This window comes from Natrix helvetica (genome assembly GCF_964273705.1).
Source record: "Natrix helvetica genome assembly, chromosome: 1".
Classification (NCBI taxonomy): domain Eukaryota; kingdom Metazoa; phylum Chordata; class Lepidosauria; order Squamata; family Natricidae; genus Natrix; species Natrix helvetica.
Window position 1 is genome coordinate 276,642,677 of NC_138548.1, and position 24,254 is coordinate 276,666,930.

At 38.5% G+C, this 24,254-nt stretch overlaps 1 protein-coding gene across 4 annotated transcripts in view; it reads right to left on the reverse strand.

Annotated features, from left to right (window-relative positions):
* Positions 1 to 2,684: 2,684 nt before the first annotated feature.
* SLC22A4 (solute carrier family 22 member 4) overlaps positions 2,685 to 24,254 on the reverse strand; it is a 77,612-nt gene continuing 56,042 nt past the window's right edge. Inside the window, exons 5-10 of one of the 4 annotated variants that reach the window (XR_014174127.1) lie at positions 22,828 to 22,954; positions 19,827 to 19,924; positions 17,995 to 18,209; positions 9,905 to 10,008; positions 8,804 to 8,939; positions 2,685 to 6,163 (exon numbers count right to left, since the gene is read on the reverse strand). Coding sequence is in view for 2 of the 4 variants with exons in the window: in XM_081938737.1 (XP_081794863.1) it covers positions 6,082 to 6,163; positions 8,804 to 8,939; positions 9,826 to 10,008; positions 17,995 to 18,209; positions 19,827 to 19,924; positions 22,828 to 22,954 (841 nt within the window). In the remaining 2 variants the exon portion in view is untranslated. Of the gene's footprint in view, positions 6,164 to 8,803; positions 8,940 to 9,825; positions 10,009 to 17,994; positions 18,210 to 19,826; positions 19,925 to 22,827; positions 22,955 to 24,254 lie in introns of all 4 variants that reach the window. The other 3 variants (XM_081938737.1, XR_014174126.1, XM_081938738.1) reach the window with 3 other exon arrangements.

Sequence of the window (24,254 nt, forward strand, 5' to 3'; positions counted from 1 at the left end):
TATTCTCTTGTGGAGGTGTTCTGTTTTGGAGATTAACCTGGCTCCTTCAAAGTTGATTTCATGTCCTGTAGCTTTAAGGTGCTGGAAACGGAAGAAGTTTTTTCTTTTTTTCTTACTGCGTTCTTGTGTTCTGTGATGCGTGCATTTACCCTCCTGTTTGTTTGTCCTATGTATATTGCTGGGCAGATTTTGCATGGTATTTGGTAGACTCCTTGGTTTTCTAGCTGGATTTTGTCTTTGGGGTTTCTTAAGATGAGGGCTATTTTTTGGTCAGTGGTGAAGGCTGTCCTGATATTGTGCTTGTGGAGAATTTTGCTGATTTTATCTGTGGTGCCTTTGATGTAAGGGAGGAGGGCGATGCCATTGTCCTGTTCTGTGTCTTGGTTTTTTGGGGGAGTCTCCTTTTGGATAAGGTTGGTGATTGTTTTTCTTTGGAATCCATTGGAAATTAATACATTTGTGAGTTTGTGTAATTCAGTTTTCAGGTGGTCTTTGTCGGCTAGGCTTTTGGTTCTGGAGATGAGGGTCTTGGCTACAGAGTTGATCTGTGCAGGGTGGTGATGGGATTGTGCATTTAAGTAGCGGTTGGTGTGTGTTTTTTTCTGGTAGATGGTGTGTCCTAGGGAGCCATTGGGTTTTTTGTAGATTAGGACATCCAGAAAGGGAAGTTGGTTGTTTGCTTCAATTTCCATGGTGAATTGTATTTTGGGGTGTAGGCTGTTGAGATGTGTGAGGAAGTTGTCCAGTTTTTCTTTTCCGTGTGGCCAAATCACGAAAGTGTCATCAACATATCTAAGCCAGAGTTTGGGTTTGTGTTCAGATTTGTCTAAGGCGTTGGTTTCAAAATGTTCCATGTATAAGTTTGCAATGACAGGTGAGAGGGGTGATCCCACGGGTGCTCCTTCTATCTGTTTGTATCTTTGTCCATTATGGATGAAGTATGTGTTGGTTAGGCAGTGGTTGGTCAGGTCCAGGATGTACAGAAAGACGGCAGCTCCGTTCCCATTTTAAGCCCACGCTTGAAGATGGCAGGTGAGATCCTGCCGAAACGTTGCAAAGACAATCTCAACCTTACACGGGAAAAGACCTGAATACAACAAAACCAGCATACCTACACCCGTGAAAATCTACGAAAACTATATATATATATATAGTGTGTGTGTGTTTTAATCATATACTAGGAGGGACTCAAAATGTATTGCATTAAGGAATGAAATACATTACTATACTTCAGTTAAATCTAACTTTTGCTTGCTATCTTGCAGCTGACCACTTGGTGAATACTTGAAGCTTCATACAAGCCTGTACAGAGACCAATATTTGAGGCTTCTTCATGCCTGTAGATTTTTTCTTTCAACATACTCCAGAAAGGGAATGTGCCATGGCACATGAATCATTAAAATAAAAATTTTCCAATTCAGAAGCAATTTATCACAAACCTCAAATATGTATTTCTGCCTATGAAGGATAGTGCTCATAGGGTAAAAGATAAAGCCTCTCAAGTTGAGTTCAGCTCTTGATGACTTTATGGAGATGACCTTGGAGAATGATTCCTTATTGCACGTTTGCTTGCATAGGAAACAGATGAACTTTTTAGTGTTCATCTACTTCAGTTAGCAAGATATCAGAAGGCCCGAGGCTGCAGATGTATTTCTAAACAAATATTAAACTTACATCTAGCTAACTTGAAGGAGAAAGATTTGAATTGAATTGTTTAATAAAACGTTAGAGGAACATGTTCAAAATATGTTGTCTTGGTATATGAAAAGAAATGTAAAATCTGTTTGTAGAAACCCAGAAAATTTTCACACGTGTTGAAATTTCAAAGTAGTATCGTAACCTAAAGCCAACTAGAATCATACCTGCTTATCATTTTGAGATCACCAAGAGACCCTCATAATTGTCTCCAAAACTATAATTTGAAGTCTTTCCAAGTGGAAGATATTTTTGAAATATTAACTTTGTGAAGACTTTTATACATTAAGAAAATGATAATTTATTTCCAATTATTTGTGCTTTTTGAAATACTTCAATTCAGTAATACATTGCACATCTATTTTAAAGAGACCCAGTCCTCAAATCAGTTGCATATAATTTTAATTTTGCATATAACCCTAATTGTTCACATTGGTGCAATAGGATTGGGTGTTTGTTAATATGATTTATTGGGTTAGGGATTTTGTCTTTACTGCGAGTTTTGTTGTAGGGGGTGCACTGAGGGAGCTCAACCAATCTCATTGTACATATGTTGTGCATTGACAAATTATTATTATTAAAAGTAGTGATGTGAACCAAAAATATTTAACAGCTTTGATAATTGTTCAAAGTATTTTGTCTGCTTCGGGATATCATGGCTACTTTGTTTTGTTATTAAGATACCCTATCCCAAATTTGAAATTATAATGCAGTATTGATTGTAATGTCCTCATAATTGCCCTTGAAGTGATTCATATTTATTGATATCTGTGTTATTTAAAACTAAATCAGCATCAACTCTCAGGCTAAGTTTCATTGGTTCCCCAACCTCCATCTTACACTATATATTCATGTTTCATATTGATTTGTTAGTTCTTCGTACTAAATAAGAACAATGTCATCAGCACTTGAAGGAAATGTATTTTTTATATTACTATACACATGGAATTTCCCTTTTTTACTCTTCAAGCACAGAAAACAACTCAGCATACATTTTGAAGGTTTTGTTTATGTTTTGCTCGCAATGAAGAAAATAAAGAGATACTGTTACAGGGTGATACATGACAAGATTCCATAAACTTTATACAAATTGGCACAATCCAAATGAACAGTGAAGAGTCCAACATAGAACATAAATTTGTAAGATAGGAATTCCTCTCTGCCTTACACTTTTGTCTCAATCTGCTCTGAAGATCCTTCAATAGAAAGACCACTGCACTTCCTTCCCCCCCTTCTAATCACAAAACCAGTTCTTTCAATTGGAGAACCTGATTCCAATCAATATTCAATACATTATCAGATACAGTATAAGTGCAATCCAAAACATAACTAAAAGAGATGTTAAAGGATATATATGGAATAGATAACTCATACTTTGGTTAACTGAGAAACTTGTCTTTTTTAAAAAATAAGGAACACCAAACATGACTACAAGGCACTTTACAAAATTAACAATTGAATGGAATTTGCTCAGCCTGATTTATAACTTGTAGCCTTTTATTGCAACCTAATAGGAGCCAGAGTCCTTCCTTCTTAGTGTCTTTCAAGACAGTAGCAAAAAATGGAGCTGTATTGAAGTTCTGATTCCCCACTTGCATGTCTGAAGAATGTGTTTCACTGAATGCAACAAAATTGTGCATACTTCTTACCAGGAGACATAATTAAAACTTTGGCTAGCACCACAATTGTTTTACAGAAAAAAACAGATTAAAGGAAGGACTAAAATGTAACAATGACTTGCCTTCCTCCATTCCAAATGGTCCTTCCATTTCCTATCTTTGGAAGATTGCAATCATCTGAAAAATCCCTGAGAAAGATCTATATTGGCAAAGAATGTACATTTTATTGAAAAATATTTTTATGCAGTAATTATTAATACTGCAGAACATAATATGTCAAAAAACCATGCCTGGAAGTTATAAATCTTCAGCTACTTAGCAATGAAAGACAAAAAAATACAATTGTTGCTTTCTTTAGTAGACTTTCTTCAATTACTAAATTGGACCTCATTAGATGAAAGCAGCTATATTATAAGAAATTATGGATATATCAGGAGGTTAAAATGTCTTTACAACTTGCACTAGGTCAGGTAATACTGTAATAGTCTTGAGAAGTGATCCCTCCAAAAATTAAAAAGAAAATTGCAAAGTCACAATCTTCTAGAAAGTGCACCTATCTAAACTAGACAGTGTTGAACTAAAAATCAAGAAACACTCAAACAATGAAAAAACTCTAGAAAAACTAGATTCTCCAAAAAAGTACCACAAATATTGTCTTAGAAACAGTTACAATTACAACAGGGTAAAACTGTATAGGAATCCATTATTTTGTTTAAAATATTTATACATAATATATTTATATATAATATATTGCCAGATTACAATACATTATTAAACAATTTTAATTTTAACATTTTGTTGAGAAAGTAATTAGCATGAACACCCCCCCCCCCCGCCGGTGGTGTTTCAGTATCCTGCCTGTTTGCCATAGGTAAAAACCTGAGAAAACACTGTGGATCCACAGCGATAGCTTGCGATTCAGAACCTGGCAATCTTGCAAATAACTTGAATATTAGAAAAGTCATGTTAAAGACTATGGGAATGTTTTGTACCAGAACCATAAAAAAATAGAAAAAGAAATGAACATAGCATACATTCATATAATGTTAGCATCACTGCACAGGCTTCATAAGGCAAAGTATTCTCCTACAAGGAACAAGAGGTACTAGTCCTGAATTTGTCACTTGAAAGTAAGGGGTTGATTTAAATGCTGCTTTGCTCTTTTGCCATTCTTTTTCAAGGTAGATACAGACGTTTCATATAGAATGTGAAGTTATTAATCTTTAGTTTTCAAAGGAGCGGATAGAAAAAGCTGCTTTTATAAAGACTTTCTTTGCCATATTTAAAACTTTTGCTAAGTAAAATTTAAAGCAGCCTTCACAAAACCTTCACAGATAATGTCCAAAATAGTCTTGTCCAGCAGATGTATTAGAATATAAACTCCATCATTCTCATAAATAGTCAGCATTTTCTTGGGATCATCACATTGGAGAAGATTCATCTAAGGTCACAAAACAAATTACTCTGGACTAGTAGTATTACAACAAAGCATGTTGTGTTCAGATTAATGGTATAGAAACACAGCATCTTCTGCTGTTTTGCTACAGTTATGATTCTGATATTTAAGATAAGCGGATTGCATACTTTTAAATGAATTAAATCTGATTAATATATTACTAGGAATGTTACTTGGCAGTAAAAGCAGGAAAGCCAGTTTCCGCCCATGATGCAGGCAAAATCTGAATTACAGAAGTTTACATTTTCATAAAATGCCATTTTAAGCTTTTCAAACAAGAAATAGATACAAGCATGTGATTTTGTGGACAAAAGATAAAGAATTTCAGTATTAAATGGGCAATAAATTGTGATCTATACATAAAGACCCAATTGTCTGAATACTTGATTTAAATCACTATCTTATCATATGACTTACTCAGCAATGGATTTGCTGACAAGCTCATGCACACCGTCATCTTTAATACTTACTTTTACCACCTAAAATGTTTTATAAATCCAGTTTCATAAAACAGTTTCTTCTGGCAGGCTGACTTAATCCAACGTAACACCTGACATATTTCTCACTGAAGAAAATAAAGAGCTTTACTTGGGCCCAGTCAATTAATTGATCATATAAATAAGTAGAATGCAAAAGTGTGGAGAAAACTATATATTGTGTGCACTGACAGACAAATTTTCTAAAAGGTAGAAGCCAATGATAGTGAATTTTAAATTTTGGATTTTCAGAATTGTTTTCTAGTTGACAGAGGAAAATATGGTTATAATTTATTTCTAATACCTAAACTAATTTCAAAACATGTGCTTCACTTTCAAAAATATATTTTTAAAGTTTAAAGTTACATTTTATTATAGTCAAATTTTTCCTTTAAAGATTTTTCAAGCGAGCCTTAGAAGATACAGCCCTATCCACAAACATTGTGCCATTTATTTTCTAAAGCGAAACATTATAGATCTTAATCCAGACTTTAGAATACTTAAAAATGATGTTTGGAGTTCAAGAAACACAAAACTAAAAAGTTATATAAAGTATAAATACACATATAACATTAACGTAATACCTGCATCTCAAGAAGAGATGAAAATATTCAAGACCTCACAAAAATACAAATCCCAAACCAAGGAATAGAAATAGTTACTGATAAAAGTAACTTGTGCCAACACAGCAATTTAACACAATTCCACATATTTGGTACATCAGTGTTTTGAGAACCGCAGGATCATTAGAAAAAGTCTCTCTAATAGTGTTATTGACTTTCAGATATCTTTAGAAATATGGTTAACAACAAACTCCTCCATTCAACTGATATGATCAAAATGATGTCATATTCTTGATGGTCAGTTCATTTTGCTCTGATTTCTCTACCCTGTAGAGATGTTTTCTTTTGCTTAACCTAAAAACAAATAGGAAATTGTTTACATTAGAAATGACGGCAGCAAACAATTAGTTTTCTTACTGATAAGACTAATGTTGTCTTATCAAAATACCCTCTGGTATAAATGTGAACCTATTAAGGAAGAAGTGGCTCTGATTAATTAAATCAGTCTCAAAGACAGGTAGTAGGAAATTATTTCCACCAAACTGAATGAAATACATACTTTGGAGAACCTGGCCTCTCAAGAATGGGGTGCTAAAATGGAAGCCTCATTCTGTAAACTCTGCATGTTCTTCTTCAAATACCATGAAAAGTCCAGGTTGGGGTGGCAGTTGTCTGACACTGTTAAAAGCCTCAAGTTTCTACGTCAGCCCCAGTGCTGCTGCCAATGAATGTGCTATTCTGTAGGGCAGCCAAAAGGTCATAAACTGGGAGGGAGGGAATAGGGAAGTTGAAGCACCCCATGACCATAAGGTCAGCCAAGTGCCTGGCTTCTTGATCATGTAACCATGGGAGCAGTGCAATAGCCATAAGTTAAGCACGGGTCATAAATCCTTTCATTCAATACTATCATAATTTCAAATGCTCACTGAATGAATGATTGTTAAGTTAAGGTCTATCCGTATGATAACTTTTGCTTTCTTTGTTATCCATTATATCAGGAATTTTCCCAAACTTAAAAATTCAAAATTATCAATGTTCAATGTTCTTTATATACTGCTTCTTTAGAGCAAAACCTTTGCTTCCATATGGTATCATAGGGGGAAAAACATTGCTAATACATTTCTGAACTTTTGTACATATCATGATATCTGATTAACTTCTCCAAGATACTTTTCTTTTCCTATCAAGTAGCGGCCTGTGATGTATTTTTCGACTGTTGGTTCACTCGCTGTTGGTGCTAATGGATTTTAAAAGGAAGCTGTTTATCACTTCAATGGCTTGTCAATTCTATTCTATGACATCTGTTGTCATTAGTTTGGTCTGCTTTATTTTTTCATTATGCGTCTTTATTTTCATTATTAGAGCTTACAATCATTTGATTTTCATTTATCAGAGTCCTGTCATCAGCACAGGTTGATATATCTTCCTCCAGTTTTAAAATCATTTTCTTCCATCCGGCTCTCAACATATATGCCATGTAAGTTTGAATAAATAAGGAGAGAGTATATTCACTCCCGTTTCACCCTGTTCCATACAGTCTGGTTTCCTTTCCTGTATGTATGTTTCTCATGAGGACAATGCGTTTATTTTTTTCAATAGATTCATTTGGCTGCCTACCTAACAACTTCAGTGACTCTAAATGTTCTGGGATTCCCATTTTCCTAAGGGCATTCCATATCTTCATGTAGTTGAATGATCAAAAAGCTTTCTATAATCAATGAAGCACTTACTGACTTCTTTTTGGTATTCTTTGGCATTCTTAAAAATCCAATTGCCTGAGTAATAGTAATGTCTCTAAAAGCAGCTTCAATATCTGATATTTCTCTTTCCAAGTTGGCCTATGATGTCACAATCTTTAACACCGTTTTGGTACTATGTGAAATCAAGGATATTTTTGCAATAGTTTGTAATCTCTGTTAAGATTCCTTTCCTTGTTATTGGTAGAATGATCTCTTCCCATCTGTTGGACTAATGTGTCAATATCCAGATTGGGTGGCATAGTTTGATTTGAATGTTTACTGATTCTTCTTCTGTTGTTTACAATATTTATATAGATATTCCATCAGTTCCTATAATCTTTTGATTTCATAATGGACAAAATGTTGATCTAATTATCTTTTGGCAAAAGCATATCTTATAAATAGAAAATTATTTTTAAAATATGTTGGTCATTAGCATAGCATTCAGCATTTTAATCTTCCATTCTTGCTTTATCCCTCTTACTATTTGTCCACTGGCATTCTTTAGCATACCAATTTGAGGTTGGAAACTCAAGATCTTTTGAATGAATTACCAGTTGTTTTTTCCATACTTGTTTCCATTCACAATGCGTTTATCTATATATATAAAAACAAAAACCACTCACGCCGCATCACGAAATCTCCAGAACCGTAAAGCTTACAAACTTGAAATGTGGCACGTATACTCCTCTTGGCTTCTAGGTGCTCGCTAAGAAAGGATTTTTCGAAATGACCATCAGATCATTAGTATTTCTTATATTATTATTAACACGCTCTGATGCTAAGGAGTTAAGACGTTCTACTCCCCCCCACCTGAAAATATTTGTTCCAACTGCCACTTGGGTGTGGCCAGTAGGTGACTCATTCAGCCTGCGGGCTGGGAGTTTGGAGAGGATCAATGGGGCCAGCCTGAGGGAGAGGAAGGAATAAGATAGGACACATCTCTGTGGGGCAAGCCTGAGGGAGAGAAGGGGATAGGAGAGGAGAGGCCTCTGTGGGGCAAGCCTGAGGGAGAGAAGGGGGCAGGACAGAATCAATGGGGCCGGCCTGAGGGAGAGAAGGGGGATAGGAGAGGCTTCTATGGGGCAAGCCTGAGGAGAGAAGGGGAGAGGAGAGGCGGATTGCAACTACTAATTAATTTTCAAGCTGTTCGTATCAATTTATCAAGCCCGATCACATAGTTTCATAGAAGAGCATGGGGATTCAGCTAGTATGAAATACAGTAAGGAATTTTGTTTTAGTAAAATCAAGTTACCCTTTAATTTGTTGCATCTCATCAATTGTCTCTGGCAAGGGTTTCCCATAACTTTCTGGTAAGAGGAGGGTGAGAACCCCTATCAATAACGTTAGGCTGCCCATGAGGATGTAAGGCAGATATTTACCATAGGCACCTGGTAAAAGATGAAAAGTAGATTTATTACATATGTTATAATATTAATTCATAACCACTATATCTATTTGATTCCTGTCCTTTCCTCCTGGATTTTATCTGGATGTATTCCTTTTAACCTTAATAACAGCAATCTTTCATGATCTTTACTTAAAATTATATTATTTTACACTATCCAATGTGCAGTGTTTTGTTATGAGATTTTATTGTGCAGGTTTTGCTCCTTTGAATCACATTTTATGATGTTTTAATTGATGTTTTTACTGCACATTACCTTGGTATTAGATAGAAAGTATGATTTAAAGACGTCAGACATTTAGAGAGTGATTTATTAAGTAAGATTTATGAATGGTTGTCAATTAATGTATATATGTTTGAAATCCATGTTTCAGTGTTGCATACTATGCAATAACATCTTTCTTGGTAATCTTATTAAGAATAGTTTATTGTTGTGCCTTTAAATCAGTGTTGATTCCTTGGCAATGTTTTAGAAATGGTTTGCCATTGCCTGCTTCCTAGGGCTGAGAGAGTTACTGGCCTAAGGTCACCAGGCTGGCTTTGTGCCTAAGGAAGGATTCGAACTCCTCCTTTCTGAGCCTGGTACCTTTAACTACCATCCCAAATAGTTCTTTACTACCGGTAATAATTACTGGTCATGAATTATAATCCACCATTTGAAAAGAACTAGGAATCAAGTGCTTCTAGAATAATAATAATGGCTTGCACTCAATATCTAGATCTTTTGAAAGACAATGTGACTTAAGCCTACAAAATAAACACAGGATTAATGAGACCACAGAAAAGCTTACTGAGCTTTTCTCCATCGACTAAAAACTAAACTAGGGAGCATTTTATTTTGAGCACATTTAAAATGATAAATTTCTTACTCAGGAAAACAAAGTATGGCGCAATAATGCTGCCCACCCGGGATGACATGGAAGTAGAACCCACTGCCATGTTTCTTACTATCGTTGGGTAGAGTTCTGCAGTATAGACATAAAGCATGGAGAAGGCTGATGTGATCCCAAATTTCCCCAGCATCACTAAGATGAGAGACAGAATGTGGAGATCTGTGGAAAGAAGTTAAGGAAGAAACAAAACTTCAGTGCTTCTTTTATTATCAACTTTGCACAACTCCTACTTTTACTTCAGTTCATAATTGTCATCATCACCACCATTATTTTAGCCATTGTCTATGCACTGCAGGATGAAGACCTCTTTTGCAGATGCTTTTTTATCAGGTAGGAACCATTCTATGACTGCCTTGGAATACCTACCATACAAAGCTGAGAATACTCCTTAGGCATGCTTTTAAGACCTAATTCATATCATTCCATGAATTCTCAGAAAATGATATAAAATATTTGAGAATCGTGATACTAATATAGACATCTCCAGAAAGAAGTGGCTATGCATGCAAAGATGACTGTGAAAGAGTGAAAGATCACTTGTTCAATCACAAATAGCCATCTTACGTCTTCATGGCTGTACATCACAAAAAAAGGTACTAGAGCAATCTATCAGAGGCTAGGGAGAAAAATCACTACTGGCTAAAATTACCTAACTAATGCAAGCATTGGACATATAATATAGCTATCCAAACAATACTGCTTCATAAAGATGCTACCAGTGGTGGGTTGCAGGTGGTACGCCCGGGTACAGGCGTACCGGAGCCTTCCGGGAGCACCGGATATCATTCTGGTACGGTGCTCCGGAGGGCCCACCCGCGCTCCTTACCAGTCTTTTAAGGCTTCTGGGCTTCTGCGCACCGCATGGTGGGTACAGTGCCTGTGCGAAGCTCCGCGGAGCAGCTGGAGCGTCGTGGAGGTGCTAAGATGCATGCACGCGCTGCGTGCACGTCCATATGGATTCTGCCGGCCCCATTCCAACCGTACCTGTTGGAATGAGATCCAGAACCCACCACTGGATGCTACCTGGGTGAAAGTACAACTGTACAACTGTAGCTGAGTGAAACTGCAAGCATGATGGTCTCATATAACTCACTAGTAGTCTTTCTAGCTTTTTTTGCCATTCATCTACAGTACAGTTAATAAACCAGGACACTGGAACTGTTGATAGATTTAACAGAATCTGTTAAATCTATCACAGATCCAAAAACCAGTCTTCAAAAGGTAAAGAGATTTCATGCACTATAAAATCTGAAGTAGAAGCCACGCAAAATAACTGCTCAATATGTTGCTAGCCTGTGACCATAATATTGTTCGATATGATTTCTTTCTTTTCTGCTTTTTGTCTGAAGGAATGGCTTTTTGGGCCTGAAAATGAAAATTATAGGCATGCAAAGAAAGAATTATTCAACTCCAAAGTATAGTCAGATAGATATGAAGGAGAAGACATTTGGCTAGAGATACTGTCAAGACTGAGGCCACATGAAAGTTGGTATCTACAATGATGCTGTAAAATTTATTTTTATTTATTTACCGTATTTTTTGGAGTATGAGACGCACCAAGGTTTTGAAGAGGCAAATTAAAAAAAAGAAGTTTTTGCACTCTGCAAACCTCCCCAAAATGGCCCGTTTTTCATGAAAATTGGCCCGGTTCTCCCCCCCCCAAAAGGGCATGAATAGCCTTTAGGAGGCTATTAGAGAGTGCTCCTGAGGGTTGGGGTGGGGGGCTAAAAATGGGCAAAAAACTGCCTGTTTTTCTCATTTCTATAATAATAATAATTAATAATAATTTATTGAATTTCTAGACCACCCCCTCTCCCTGGAGGGACTCGGGGCGGTGTACAGGAATAAATTTAAAACATACAAACAATCATACACATAGGTAAAAACCAAATTAAACAACCCCTGTACAATTTATAAAAATTAAAAAACAAACCTTAAAACCAATCTTAAAAATTTAGAAATAGAACTGAGGTGGGATAGGTGGAATTAGGCCAAGCCGGCTAGTTGGAATAGGAGGGTTTTAAGTTTCTGACGGAAGGAGCGGAGATCCGTGGTCATTGTAATGTCGGGGGGAAGGTCATTCCAGAGGGTCGGGCCCATCACAGAGAAGGCCCTTCCCCTAGGCGTCGCCCGCTGGCACAACCTAGTGGACGGCACCCGGAGGAGTCCCTCTCTGTGTGAGCGAATCAGCCGGAGGGATGTATGGGGCAGGATACGATCCCGCAAATAACTAGGTCCTGTGCCATGGAGCACCTTAAAAATGATGGTCAACACCTTGAAGTGCACCCGAAAAGCCACAGGTAGCCAGTGTAGCCCGCGCAGGAGAGGTGTTACGTGGGAGTAGCTAGAGACTCCCGAGACTGCCCGCGCGGCCGCATTCTGAACCAGCTGCAGCCTTCGGGTGCATCTCAAGGGGAGCCCCATGTAGAGAGCGTTACAGTAGTCTAGCCGGGACGTCACAAGCGCATGGGTGACTGTGCAAAGGGCGCTCCGGTCCAATAGGGGACGCAATTGGCGCACCAGGCGAACCTGGTGGAACGCCCCCCTGGCCACGGCTGTCACATGGTCATCCATGGACAGCCGGGTATCCAGAAGGACGCCCAAATTGCGTACCCGATCCACGGGGGCCAGACGTTCACCCCCAATGGCCAGTGATGGAGTGAGCTGGTTGAACCGGGGCGCCGGTAGCCACAGCCACTCAGTCTTGGATGGGTTGAGCTTGAGTCTGTTACTTCCCATCCAGATCCGTACGACTTCCAGACACCGGGACATCACTTCGATAGCATCGTTGGGGTGGTTTGGGGTAGAAATGTACAGCTGGGTATTATCCGCGTTCAGATGGTAGTCTACCCCAAACCCACGAATGATCTCGGCCAGCGGCTTCATATATGTATTGAACAGGAGAGGCGAGAGGACCGACCCTTGTGGCACCCCACAAGAGAGCGGCCTCAAGGTCGACCTCTGCCCCCCTGCCAATACAAATTGCACTCGGCCAGAGAGGTAGGAGGAAAACCACCGCCAAACGGTGCCCCTCACCCCCAACCCCTCCAGTCGATGCAATAGTATACCATGGTCGATGGTATCGAAAGCCGCCAAGAGATCTAATAGGACCTGGATGGAGGAGCAACCCCCATCTCTGGCCCTCCAGAGATCATCCACCAACGCGACCAATGCCGTCTCCGTGCTGTGGCCGGGCCGGAAACCGGACTGGCGCGGGTCCAGATAATCATTTTCCTCCAAGTGGCGCGGAAACTGTTGTGCCACCACACTCTCTACAACCTTCGCCAGGAAGCAAAGGTTGGAGACGGGACGGTAGTTGGCTAACAGAGCTGGGTCCAGGGAAGGCTTCTTTTTTTTTTTTTTCCCCAAAAAGTTTTATTGGTTTTTTAAAACATTTATAAGGAAAAGGGTAAGTGGAATGGTTACAAATTTTGGCAGTTGCAAGTGTGGCAGACGCCTCCTCCCTCCAAACTCATAGGTTACATCTAAATATCAAACATTAATACATAATGATAAAAAATCAGCATATTAATTCTAGAAAAAATAATTTTCAATCAATTTATATAGTTATGATATATAGTCTAGATATAATTTCATTATTACTTTCGGTCTGTTTATAACATTGTGGTTTTCTTATTCATTTTTGTGATCTGAGCTTTCTTAGTGTTTCCCCTTCACCCCCCGCTGGCAGAGCTCCGGCCCCTCCCGTGTCCTGTGTGACCGTTGTGGTATCTTCTGTTTTTTCTAGGTTCGCTTTATTTTTTCCCATAAAGGCCTGTGCCTCTATGGGTGTGTTGATTCTGATTCTTGTCTCCTCCCAGAATATCAGCATACCTTCAGGCATCAACCATCTAAACCACACCCCCTTCTGGTATAGTTTATTCGCCAATTGCGAATAGCTTTTCCTTTTTTCCCTAATTTTTTTGGGAATCTGCTTCAGAATGGTTATCTCCCTGTCGTGGTGTGTCAGTGTTTGCCCCCTTTGTACACCCAGAATTTCATCTCTTGTGGTTTTCCTAAGGAATTTAATATGAACCTCCCTGGGTACATTGTGTGTTCTGGCATATGCTGAATTCACTCTATAGACCAGATCTATTTCCCATTCCATCTGCTGTTTATCTTTGTGTATGTATTCAGCTAGAATATTAGTCATAATGTCCCTTATGTTTTCCCCATCTGCTTCTATTACATTTTGAAATCTAAGATAAAAGGACATTCTCTCAAACTCTGTTTTCATTTGTTGGATATCAAGTTCTTTGTTCCCCTTCTGTAAAGCCTCTACCCCCCCCTTTCGCATCCGCCACCCCACCCTCCACAAGGTCCAGTCTCTGTGAGTTCTTATAAATTTGAACTTGATTCTCTTTAATTTCATCTTTCATTTCCCTTAGCTGTTTCTTAATTTCCTCCTGGCCTTGTAAAATTTGTTGAAGCATTTGTTGAAGGTCTATCTCTGTAGTCTTAGGTTGCATCAGTTCTGTTATCTTTGACTGTGTGGCTGGGCTGGATGTTGCAGATGTTGGAGCAGAAGTGGCAAAGCCAGGTTTTCCAGGAGGTGGTCTTTTTGGAGACATGGTTTATAAAACAAAGAGATCAGTCAGTGTAGGAACTGGGCAGCTGGAGAAGTAGAGCAGGCAGGCGAGTCCAGAAGGCAGAGGATCCAAACAGGTGGGAGTTTCTTTAATCACTCTAGCAATAGATGAAAGTTTTTTCTCCAAAGAGTTCAGAAAATAACAATCCACAAGAGATTCCTCTGGGTGACTCGGAGACAAAGACCGGAAGCCTGAATTTTAAAGGTGGAGTCAGGTTTCACAGTTCATGAAGACAACGGAAGTGTGCCATCTTGCCCTGCCAGCTTTGGGCTCAGAGGCATAGAAAAATTTAAAAGTTCAAAAAGTTCTCAGGTCATCAATAAGTTCTGGATCTAAGTCCCATGAAACGCACTTTTACTGGGGTGAGGCATCGTTAGTTGGCTCTCCCCCCTCCTCCTTCCCCAGGGGGCGAGAGCAGAATTTTAACAAGCCGCTTGTCCAAGGGGGGGGAATCCCCCTCCCCTCTAGCCGCTCCTCAAAGAGTAACTCCGAAGGGTTAACTTTTAAAAGTACTGAAAAGCCTTTCAATTCAAAAGTAAGGGGATGAAGAGAGGAAGCATCTCACCGCACCGCCGCTGCTTCCTTCAGTTTTGCATTCTCCGATCGGCATGGGGCGAGACGCAGGCGCGTCCTCCAAAACTGCTCCCCGGTGCCTGGAGCAAAGCGGAAAAGCCCCCACCAGCCGCCGCCGGTGCCAGAGCCTTCCGCGAGCCGCTCCTTCGGCAGGGCACCTCTTCGGGGCGTCCTGTGCCCCCCCGAAGACGGGGGAAGCCCACCGAAGAGCGGGAGCGGGCAAAGTCCTTGCCCGTCGCCGTAGCCGCCGGAACCGGAAGTCCAGGGAAGGCTTCTTGAGGAGGGGCCTCACCACCGCCTCTTTCAGGGCGGCCGGAAGAAACCCTTCACTCAAGGAAGCGTTGACTAACTCCTGGAGCCAGCCTCGTGTGACCTCCCAGGATGCCAGTACAAGCCAGGAGGGACACGGGTCCAATAAACATGTGGTGGCTCGCAGGCGCCTACGCAACCTGTCCATATCTTCGGAAGTAACAGAGTCAAACTCCTCCCAGAATGGGACCTCACGACCCGCCTCCAACGTCCCTTCCAGACCACTAGTAGGGACCAACTCACTTCGAATCTGAGCGATTTTGTCCTGCAGATACTCCCCAAATTCCTCTGCTCTGCCCTGCAGAGGAGCTTCCCGTGGCCTCTGTTGGAGGAGGGAGCGGGTCACCCCAAACAGGGCAGCAGGGCGGTTCTCTGCGGACGCAATAAGAGTGGCACAATACTGATGCTTGGCCACTCTTAACGCCACAAGGTAAGTCCGTAAATGGGCTCTTACCTGACCTCCCCAACCCCCAGGAGCTCTCTGAAAGCCTCCTAAAAGCTATGCACGGACATTTTGGTGAAGGGGCAGGGTTTTGGGAGGCAAAAAAATGCTGTATTCAGTGTATAAGACGCACCCAGATTTCCAGCCTCTTTTTTGAGGGAAAAAGATGTGTCTTATACTCCGAAAAATACGGTACTTAGAAAATGTGTATAGTTGAGTAGCACAGGGGTGTCAAACTCAAGGCTCGCAGGCCAGATCCAGCCCAAAGGGTGCTTAGATCTGGAAACAGCAAGGGACTGGCCCACAATGCCTCTGCCAGTGAAAACGGAGCTCAGGAGGACCGCCCGTTTTTGCTGGCAGAGCACTGCAGGAGACTATCACAGCCGAAAATGGAACCTGGGAGGAATGCCCCCAATATGAGTGATGTTGAGCTGGCCACACCCACCTGGCCTCCAAGGTCGAACACAACCCTGATGGGGACCTCAATGAAATGGTGTTTGACAGCCCTGCTCTAGCATAAAAAACCCACCTCTGGGTAGTTAAAAGCAAACAAGGTAAAATAATTACATAACATTAACCAAGGAACCATAGAATAAACTGAATTACACAATCATATCTATGTTGGGTTTATCTATTCTCTTGGCCCAACACCTGGAGGAAAAATCAGGTGTTCACAGCCTTCCGGAAGACCAAGAAAGTCATGGCCATTGGGATCTCAGACAATGGCAATGCAAATAAATAAATAAATAAATAAATAAATAAATAAATAAATAAATAAATAAATAAATAAATAAATAAATAAATAAATAAATAAATAAATAAATAAATAAATAAATAAATAAATAAATAAATAAATAAATAATAAATAAATAAAATTCAGCACTGGATCTGAAAATACTATTGGAGCTGAGCATGAAGCAAGAATTAAAGAAGGATCGGAAAAAACAGGCATCCTGGTGGCAACCTGAATTGTGTCTCAATAACTCTGGAACTTGGGAAAGGAATAAGAACTTGAAGGGTAAAAGGAGTTGTGGTAATTTCCTTTCTGTAAAGAAATCACTGGTTAGAAGCAAATCACTTCCACACTTAATGCTTTTACAAAAATGCAATTATTAAAAAATTGAAAACTCAGAGGCACATGTGAGGGCTGTTCATAAGTCAATTTTTACAGTGCCATTGTAACTTTGAACAGTTGTTAAACAAATAGTTATAAGTAGGGACTGCTTGTATGACAGCTGCAGAATAATTGAAGGTACTGCAAGAGTATTACTGAGGTATCTCAAATGTGAGTTGAAGTCACTTGGAGAGTCATGGGTAATTAGAATAGAATAGAATAGAATAACAAGCGTTGGAAGGGACCTTGGAGGTCTTCTAGTCCAACCCCGTTTAGGCAGGAAACCCTACACCAATTCAGACAAGTGGTTAGCCAACATCTTCTTAAAAACTTCCAGTGTTGGAGCATTAAAGGGCTCTTTTACAGGGAAAATGAGTATGATGTTAGAATATTATTGCTATCATGTAGTAATATTTGTAATGTTATCTTGGACTGTGCTGAAGAGAGTCAGAATTCAATGCCTTTTTCTTTCTCCCCTTATACTTCATATTTTCTTTCCTCCTTTCTTTTTTCCTACCCCTAACTTCCTATTTTTATTTCTCATTGTATTTAATACATTGATAAAATAAAAAGTTTTATATATACACATACATACATACTAAAAGCATGTTATTGATACCAGAAATGGATTGTACTGCCCTTTAGTGGGCAGCTGCAGAATTGCAAAGTTTAAGCATCTTTGCGTTTAGAGTCAAATGTAATTATTAAAAGTCAATTATATATTTATTCTTTTGCCCAGCCTTAAATCCAACGAAGGTTAGTAAGAAGATCACAGCATGCAAAAGCTGAGCAACTGTGGTTGGCTTTCCACCAAATTCTCCCTACCATTTGGACATTTCCTCAAAAATTTTTGGCACGGGCGTATTTTGTTAGATGTGTGGTACACAGAGGTCACAAAAATAAACTGATAAAACATTCCTACAATGTTCTGTGAATGCAGATCTCTATCTACACGTAATCTTAATGAATTTTCCTGGAATAGAAAATTGAGAATTCATAAGATATAGGTGTAAAAAATAAGTGTTTAACACTTGTTCCACCTCCTCATATAGTATTGTTAATTACTACAGCACAAATGAAACGAAATGAATGAATGAACACACACGGACACATCTTACCTGGCGGTACCAACTGGATGAACAAAATAACTCCTCCTCCCAAGAAAAGGGTACCAGATATTGTGTAACGCCGAGGAAAGACCCGCAGGAGGAGCCAAGCAATCACATAGGCTGGGACTTCTATGACTGCTGACAGAAAACAATTGAAGTAGGCATCTCCATGCAGATTGGGGGTGCTGAGTGACAAGCCAAAATAGCCAATAGATGTAAACATCCTGAAATAAAAGAGAAATTAGCAAATATAAACAACAATAATACAATAATCTGGCACAATCAGCCCAATAGCAGAACAGGCTTATTTCCTATTTTACTATTTCAGATGGCACTTTTTTGAATTGGAATGGACTAAAATATGCATTAGGAAATTACACATACAACCTTCTGGACATTTATGTTTCGATGCTGCTTTTCTGTTCTTCAATAATTTATGTAAATAGGTACCTTAATCAAACAGGGCTAAATTCATAAAATCCCTGGATGAAATACAACCTAGTCCTTCTAATCACAACAGGGAAAAGCTGACTGTTTGCCCTAAAGCAGGAGTGTCAAACTCAATTTCATTGAGGGCCGCATCAGGGTTTTGTTTGACCTCAGGTGGACGTGGTCATGTCTGTTTTTGACTGCAACCCTCTGCCAGCAAAAATGGAGCGTGGGAGGGCTGCCCACAGGGTTATGTTTGACCCCCCCCCGGGGGGGGGGCGGACGGAGTGTGGCCAGTTCAACATCACTTGTGTTGGATCAGACCCCTGGGCCTTGAGATTGACATTCCTGCCCTAAAATATCTTTAGGGCTGTTTTATGGCATGTATCTGTTAGAGGCAAGCCATTCAATAAAACTATCAAATTTTAAATGCTGATTGCTCATATGGGAAGACAAGAATCTTCTTAGGACTCTCAATTATCTAATACAGTATATGAAATGCTAAAGATTTAATTGAACCAAGAGTTAGATATTGATTCCTTCTTTTTAGGAAATGTATATGATTGTGGAAAGTATAATACAATAAATGGTGCCTATGCAATAGCTTGTATCTGAATCTCCTGATAACCTACAGTATAGTGACAATGTTCATTAATATCTGGTGCTAAAAGTGCTTGCATTAATAGTAGCCTTTAAAATTAATGTCCAAATGGCTATTTAAATAGGCACTTTCTTTTTGTATTTTACCTTTGCTGATAAAGTTCAGTATTTTCAATAATATAAAATTATTAAAAAGAAAACCCTGCAAAAAATTGACTGGACTAGGACATCTCCGGTGCTTAAATGTAAATTGTTTCCTTTTTTCTTGACTTTTCATTGTTTGGTTAAATTGTTTTTTATTATTATTTTTCTATTAGATCTGTAGGGCTGGAAACAATAATAGTGTGATATTGCTTAGTCTGCGGTTACATCAAATCCTGTTAGTAATTAGCCTTGTCTGGCTAGTTACGGTAAAGAAGTAGGCAAAAGTGTTCTGATGCAGTTTAGTTACTGAAGTGCTTCTGATTGTATGAACTCTGTTGCTCACAACTCCAAAATCCCTTCATACTTACACGCATCAGCAAGCAATCTAATAAAGGTCCTCTAGCCATGGAAAATTATTTATAAAAACATTCACAATTTTCTGACCTATATCACATTTTAATGGCACTTCACATGTTAAGGGCAGCTGAATACGCCAAGCAGGGCAGCAACATAACATGATCAATTAAAAATCTAAAATAAAATCTCATTTGATAAATAAGGATTGGAATGTCCCAAACAGCCTAATTTGCCCCGAACAAAAAACAGGTCATCGGGTCTCTGCATTTAATGGGCCTCTGCATTTCATGAGCCTGCTGTCGGAACCTTACCATAAAAGAAGAGACATAAAAGTCATAATTGCAATGTTTCGTGATCTGAACAAGTCCAAAAACACACCCTGATGTTGCTTGGCTTTCAAATCTTCTACCTTAGGAGGAAAAGAAAGGAAAAAGGGAACATTCCAAAACCAAGCAAGTAAACAAACATAAATGTCCTGGATAGCATACTAGGCAAAGAAAAGAAAAATCAAGCCATTGGTTTAAAGAAGATGGAGACTTATTGATCGCTTTCATTCTGACAATTTTATGTATTTTCATTCTCATTCTGCACAGATTTTAACCTGTTTTGGAGACCAGTTCAAAATTGATTTATTTTTCAAAATTCTTTATCGTATGACAGTCTATGTTTGAGAATTAGCCTAAATTAGTAACAATCAATTAACAAGGATTGTTGGGAAAAGAGGTCTAATGAATTATGTTTATTGAGGAACACATGACACATACTTAAGCAACAAGAGTTTCATATTAAAAATTGGCCAGATATGAAAAAAAAATACTCAATAAGTTGATGTGGTTCCCAGTTTCATGGAGAGTTTCCTTAGGAAGTACAGCTACTATAGCCCTAGACTTATAGCCATTCAAAATTACGGTGCTGAAAAAGATCTGGTTCTTGCACTTACGACTGATCCCCACACTTATGACTGTTGCAGGATCTCCATGGTCATGTGATCCAAATTTGAGTGTTTGGCAACCACCATGTATTTAGGGGTATTCAGCAATCTTCCCAGTTGCTTCCAACAAGCAAAGTCAATGGAGAAAGCTGGATTCAGCCATGAGATTCACTTAATGACTATGATTTATTTAATAACAGCAAAAAGCCATAAAATTGGGCATGACTCATTTAATGACCACTACCCTTAGCAATGGAAGTTCCAATCCCAACTGTAGTCGTAAAGTGAGTACTACTGTAGCTTCCTTCAACAGATATATGTTTGTAAACTGTCCAGGTAAAACTTTTGTCCTTAAGATAAGTTCAGAACAAAAGAAAAATAACTGAAAGATTAGCTTCTTTTCTTCATTAATTACTACAACTGCAAGTCCTTATTAGCTCCTTAGAGAAAACAGATAGTGTCCACGAAACCAGAGCAATCAACAAGGAGAGATGACTAGATACTCAACTACTGTAGTAATGTGGTACAGCGATTTGATTTCATTTTTAGAGCAGAATTAACATTCTCCTGGAATTTTGCATTCCAGAATTTGATTGGGGCATGTCAGTGAAAAGTGTGTCCCTAGGTTATAATTTTTTAAAAAATCCTTTGTTTTTTGCATGTGACTTGTAAAATTAAAGGACTTCTGAGTGCAAAGTCAAGAGTTTTCTTTAACTATAAAAACTGAGTTTGTGGCCTTCTACAGGAGTTCATTTCTGTTTCCTTCTATAATCTTTATTTTAAAAGTACTGATTGGATTGGATTCGGAGAAAAGGCATATCAAAGTTAAATGGAGTTAAAACTCATTGCAAACTGAACCACAAAGAAACACACAACAGCCGAGCAATGCATTGCCAATTTTTACTTTCTCTTAGCACCATTTTCTGCTTTATCGCCACCTACCACCAAGAATGTATAATTGGGAGAGAAAACAACTTCATACATTAGCTGGTAAATAATTACATTGGAGATGGTTGCTCAACTTTTGTTCCATTTGACTCCAAAAATCATTACACTTCCCAAGTTTTTTTAAAAAATAAACTGAGACACACCATGTGGCCAGAGCCTTTTTAAAAAAATGCTACAGGGGAATAAACTGATAGCATAGATATATAGCAAACTTTATTCCAAAACGAAGATGAAAATGAGCTACAGTAGATGGACTGCACATTTTCTCAACTTTTTCTATTGTTAAAATATTTGGGAAGCAGGGAAAATGCAATTTGTCCAATGTCCATTTCACAACCATGTCGGTGGCCCGATCAAGTTCAGATATGTGTGGTTCATTATTTGTCTACAGCTCAAAAGAGGAGGGATGTGACCCCCCCCCCCCAGGTAGACAGTATAAAGCCATCCTGAAACTTTTAAGACAAATGGGCAGCATGTTTGTCCAAGCCAGAAACACAATCTATAATAATTTATGGTTGAATGATAAACCCTGGCGATGTAATTAAACCACAACATTTGGGCAAGGATAGAACTACTACTGACAATAGAATAATAGAAGTTGAACAAGCTCCAAGCTGTCTCTGAAATATATTAAAATGCCTGCAGTGGGGGATAGAAGCGGAACATAGGCAGAAAGCAAGAGAGACAACATTGTATTTAGAATCAGGAAGGTTTGTTGGTGATCTTGGCTGTGTTACTGAGCTAGCTAGATTTATATAGTTTTTTTTTTGTATTTTCAGGCCAATGTCCATGGCATATTGTCTGCTCTTGTTCTTTTCAAGGACATAGTGTTTTATTGCACATATAACTGGGTTTATAGTGAAGTTCACCTGGAAAAAATTGTTAATGCTTCTGAAGATCTGAATTACTAATGGTTCTTACTAATAATAAGTAATAATTAACTCAAGATATAAGTACTGGTGCAGGCAAACTATCACTTGCTCTACCTTAAGAGTTTTGCTTTCTTAACATGACCAGTGGTACAAGTGAGACCTGCTATCTATTTGTCAGTATTTAGTCTATCTGATTTTTATCCCACTTTTATTACTTTATAAGTCACTCAAAGCTGTGATCATATGTAATATGTCCTTCTCCTATTTTCCAATCCTGAGGTGGGGGTTGGGCTGCGAGGTGTTGACTGGCCCAAAGTCACCAGCTCAGTCGCTATTATAATATTGAGCTACAGCAAGTACAACAAAAATATAAACATACACTTTTTTGAGTCTATAGCTTCAAATCATTGTTGATGACTGGTGACTGCCTGGACAAATGGTTTGTTCTTGCCTGCTTTCTAGGGTGGAGAGTGAATGTCTAGGCTTTATGCCTAAGGTGGGACTAGAACTTAAGCTTTCTAGCCAGGTACCTTAACATCTACACCAACTCCTAATACTTACATCCGCTGGATCTAAAATTGTTGCTGGAGCTGGGATCTTGTTTGTTTTTGCCGCCTTCCGAATAATTGCTTCAGCTTCTTTGAATCTTCCTTGAGAAATCAGCCACCGAGGAGACTCAGGAATAAACCTGTAACAAGTCCAAATTATCTCATTGCTTTTTTTTTTTTTTTCATAAATTCCATCATGGTGACAGAAAGGGTTTTCACTTAAGTGTGATATGAGAAGCCCTTTAGGTTTGGTCCATTTGCTTATAGGAAGCATGGAAAGGAATGTGTCAGGGAGACTCACTCACTGCATTGTGCTGTTCTTTAATGATTGGGGAACTAAATTCAGAAAAGCATATAATATGTAGTTGCTACATTTTTATCATTTCAAGGCAACTCTTTTTTTTTTTAAAAAAAAGACTTCACTTTCGATATAAACAGACAAACATTTGAGTAAATACTTGCTAATTCTAATAGAACAATTTATGTTAATGTGTGTATAATCCACTGAACTGGGCAGGTGGACTATGAATGTGTTTGTAATAAATATATTTGCTTGGAAGTGAGTACAATACAGACAGTGTATCTTTGACATGACAGTAGGTTAGACTGTAAGTCAACTGGGACCTATATAAATGCTGTATAAGAGCTAACATATGTAAATATAATGTTCTTCTTTACATCCTAATTTTTTTCCTTGATTAATAATTCCATAAACAATTCAGACACATTGTATAGATCTAGCTGCTTTCTATTATTTGGAGAAAGTTGAAATATATATATAAAAACCTGTAATACTAATTCTCTGTAGTGAAAATTCAAAGCTTCAAAGAAGATTTAGTTTACTAAAATAACAGGTGACATCACACTCATTTGAATAAAATCTGTTGTATACAGGAAATCCACACTAAACATATCACAATTTATTTTATGCAAATTGATACATTAGGAGCCGTGTGTTGATTTCACGTGAAGAATTCAATTAGCAAGGTCTTATCTTTAACTGTGTGTCTTCTTGATGATAGTTTGTTTCTTCATAAGAGTATTTTCTTGGAAAGAAAATTATTAAAATGTCCAGAAAAATAAATCATGAATCTAATAATCTAGTGCCTCTAAAGATTACAATGCTTACTATATTATTAATATTACTTTTTCAAAATGTTGAGAAATATTAACAAAATCTTATAGGGTCTTCTGATTTTACTGAAAAATTAGCAAGGAAAAATATTTTCAATTTATGTGCTTGACAAATGTATAATTAGTATCAGGAGTAATGCCCTCCCTTTTGTGAGGCAAATTTGGAGACAACTCGCAATCCCTACCACAACTAGAGATACAAGTAGTCCTCAAATTACAACCACAATTGAGCCCAAAATTTACGTTGCTAAGTGAAACATTAGTTAAGTGAGTTTGCCCCATATTGCGACTTTTCTTGCCTGAGTT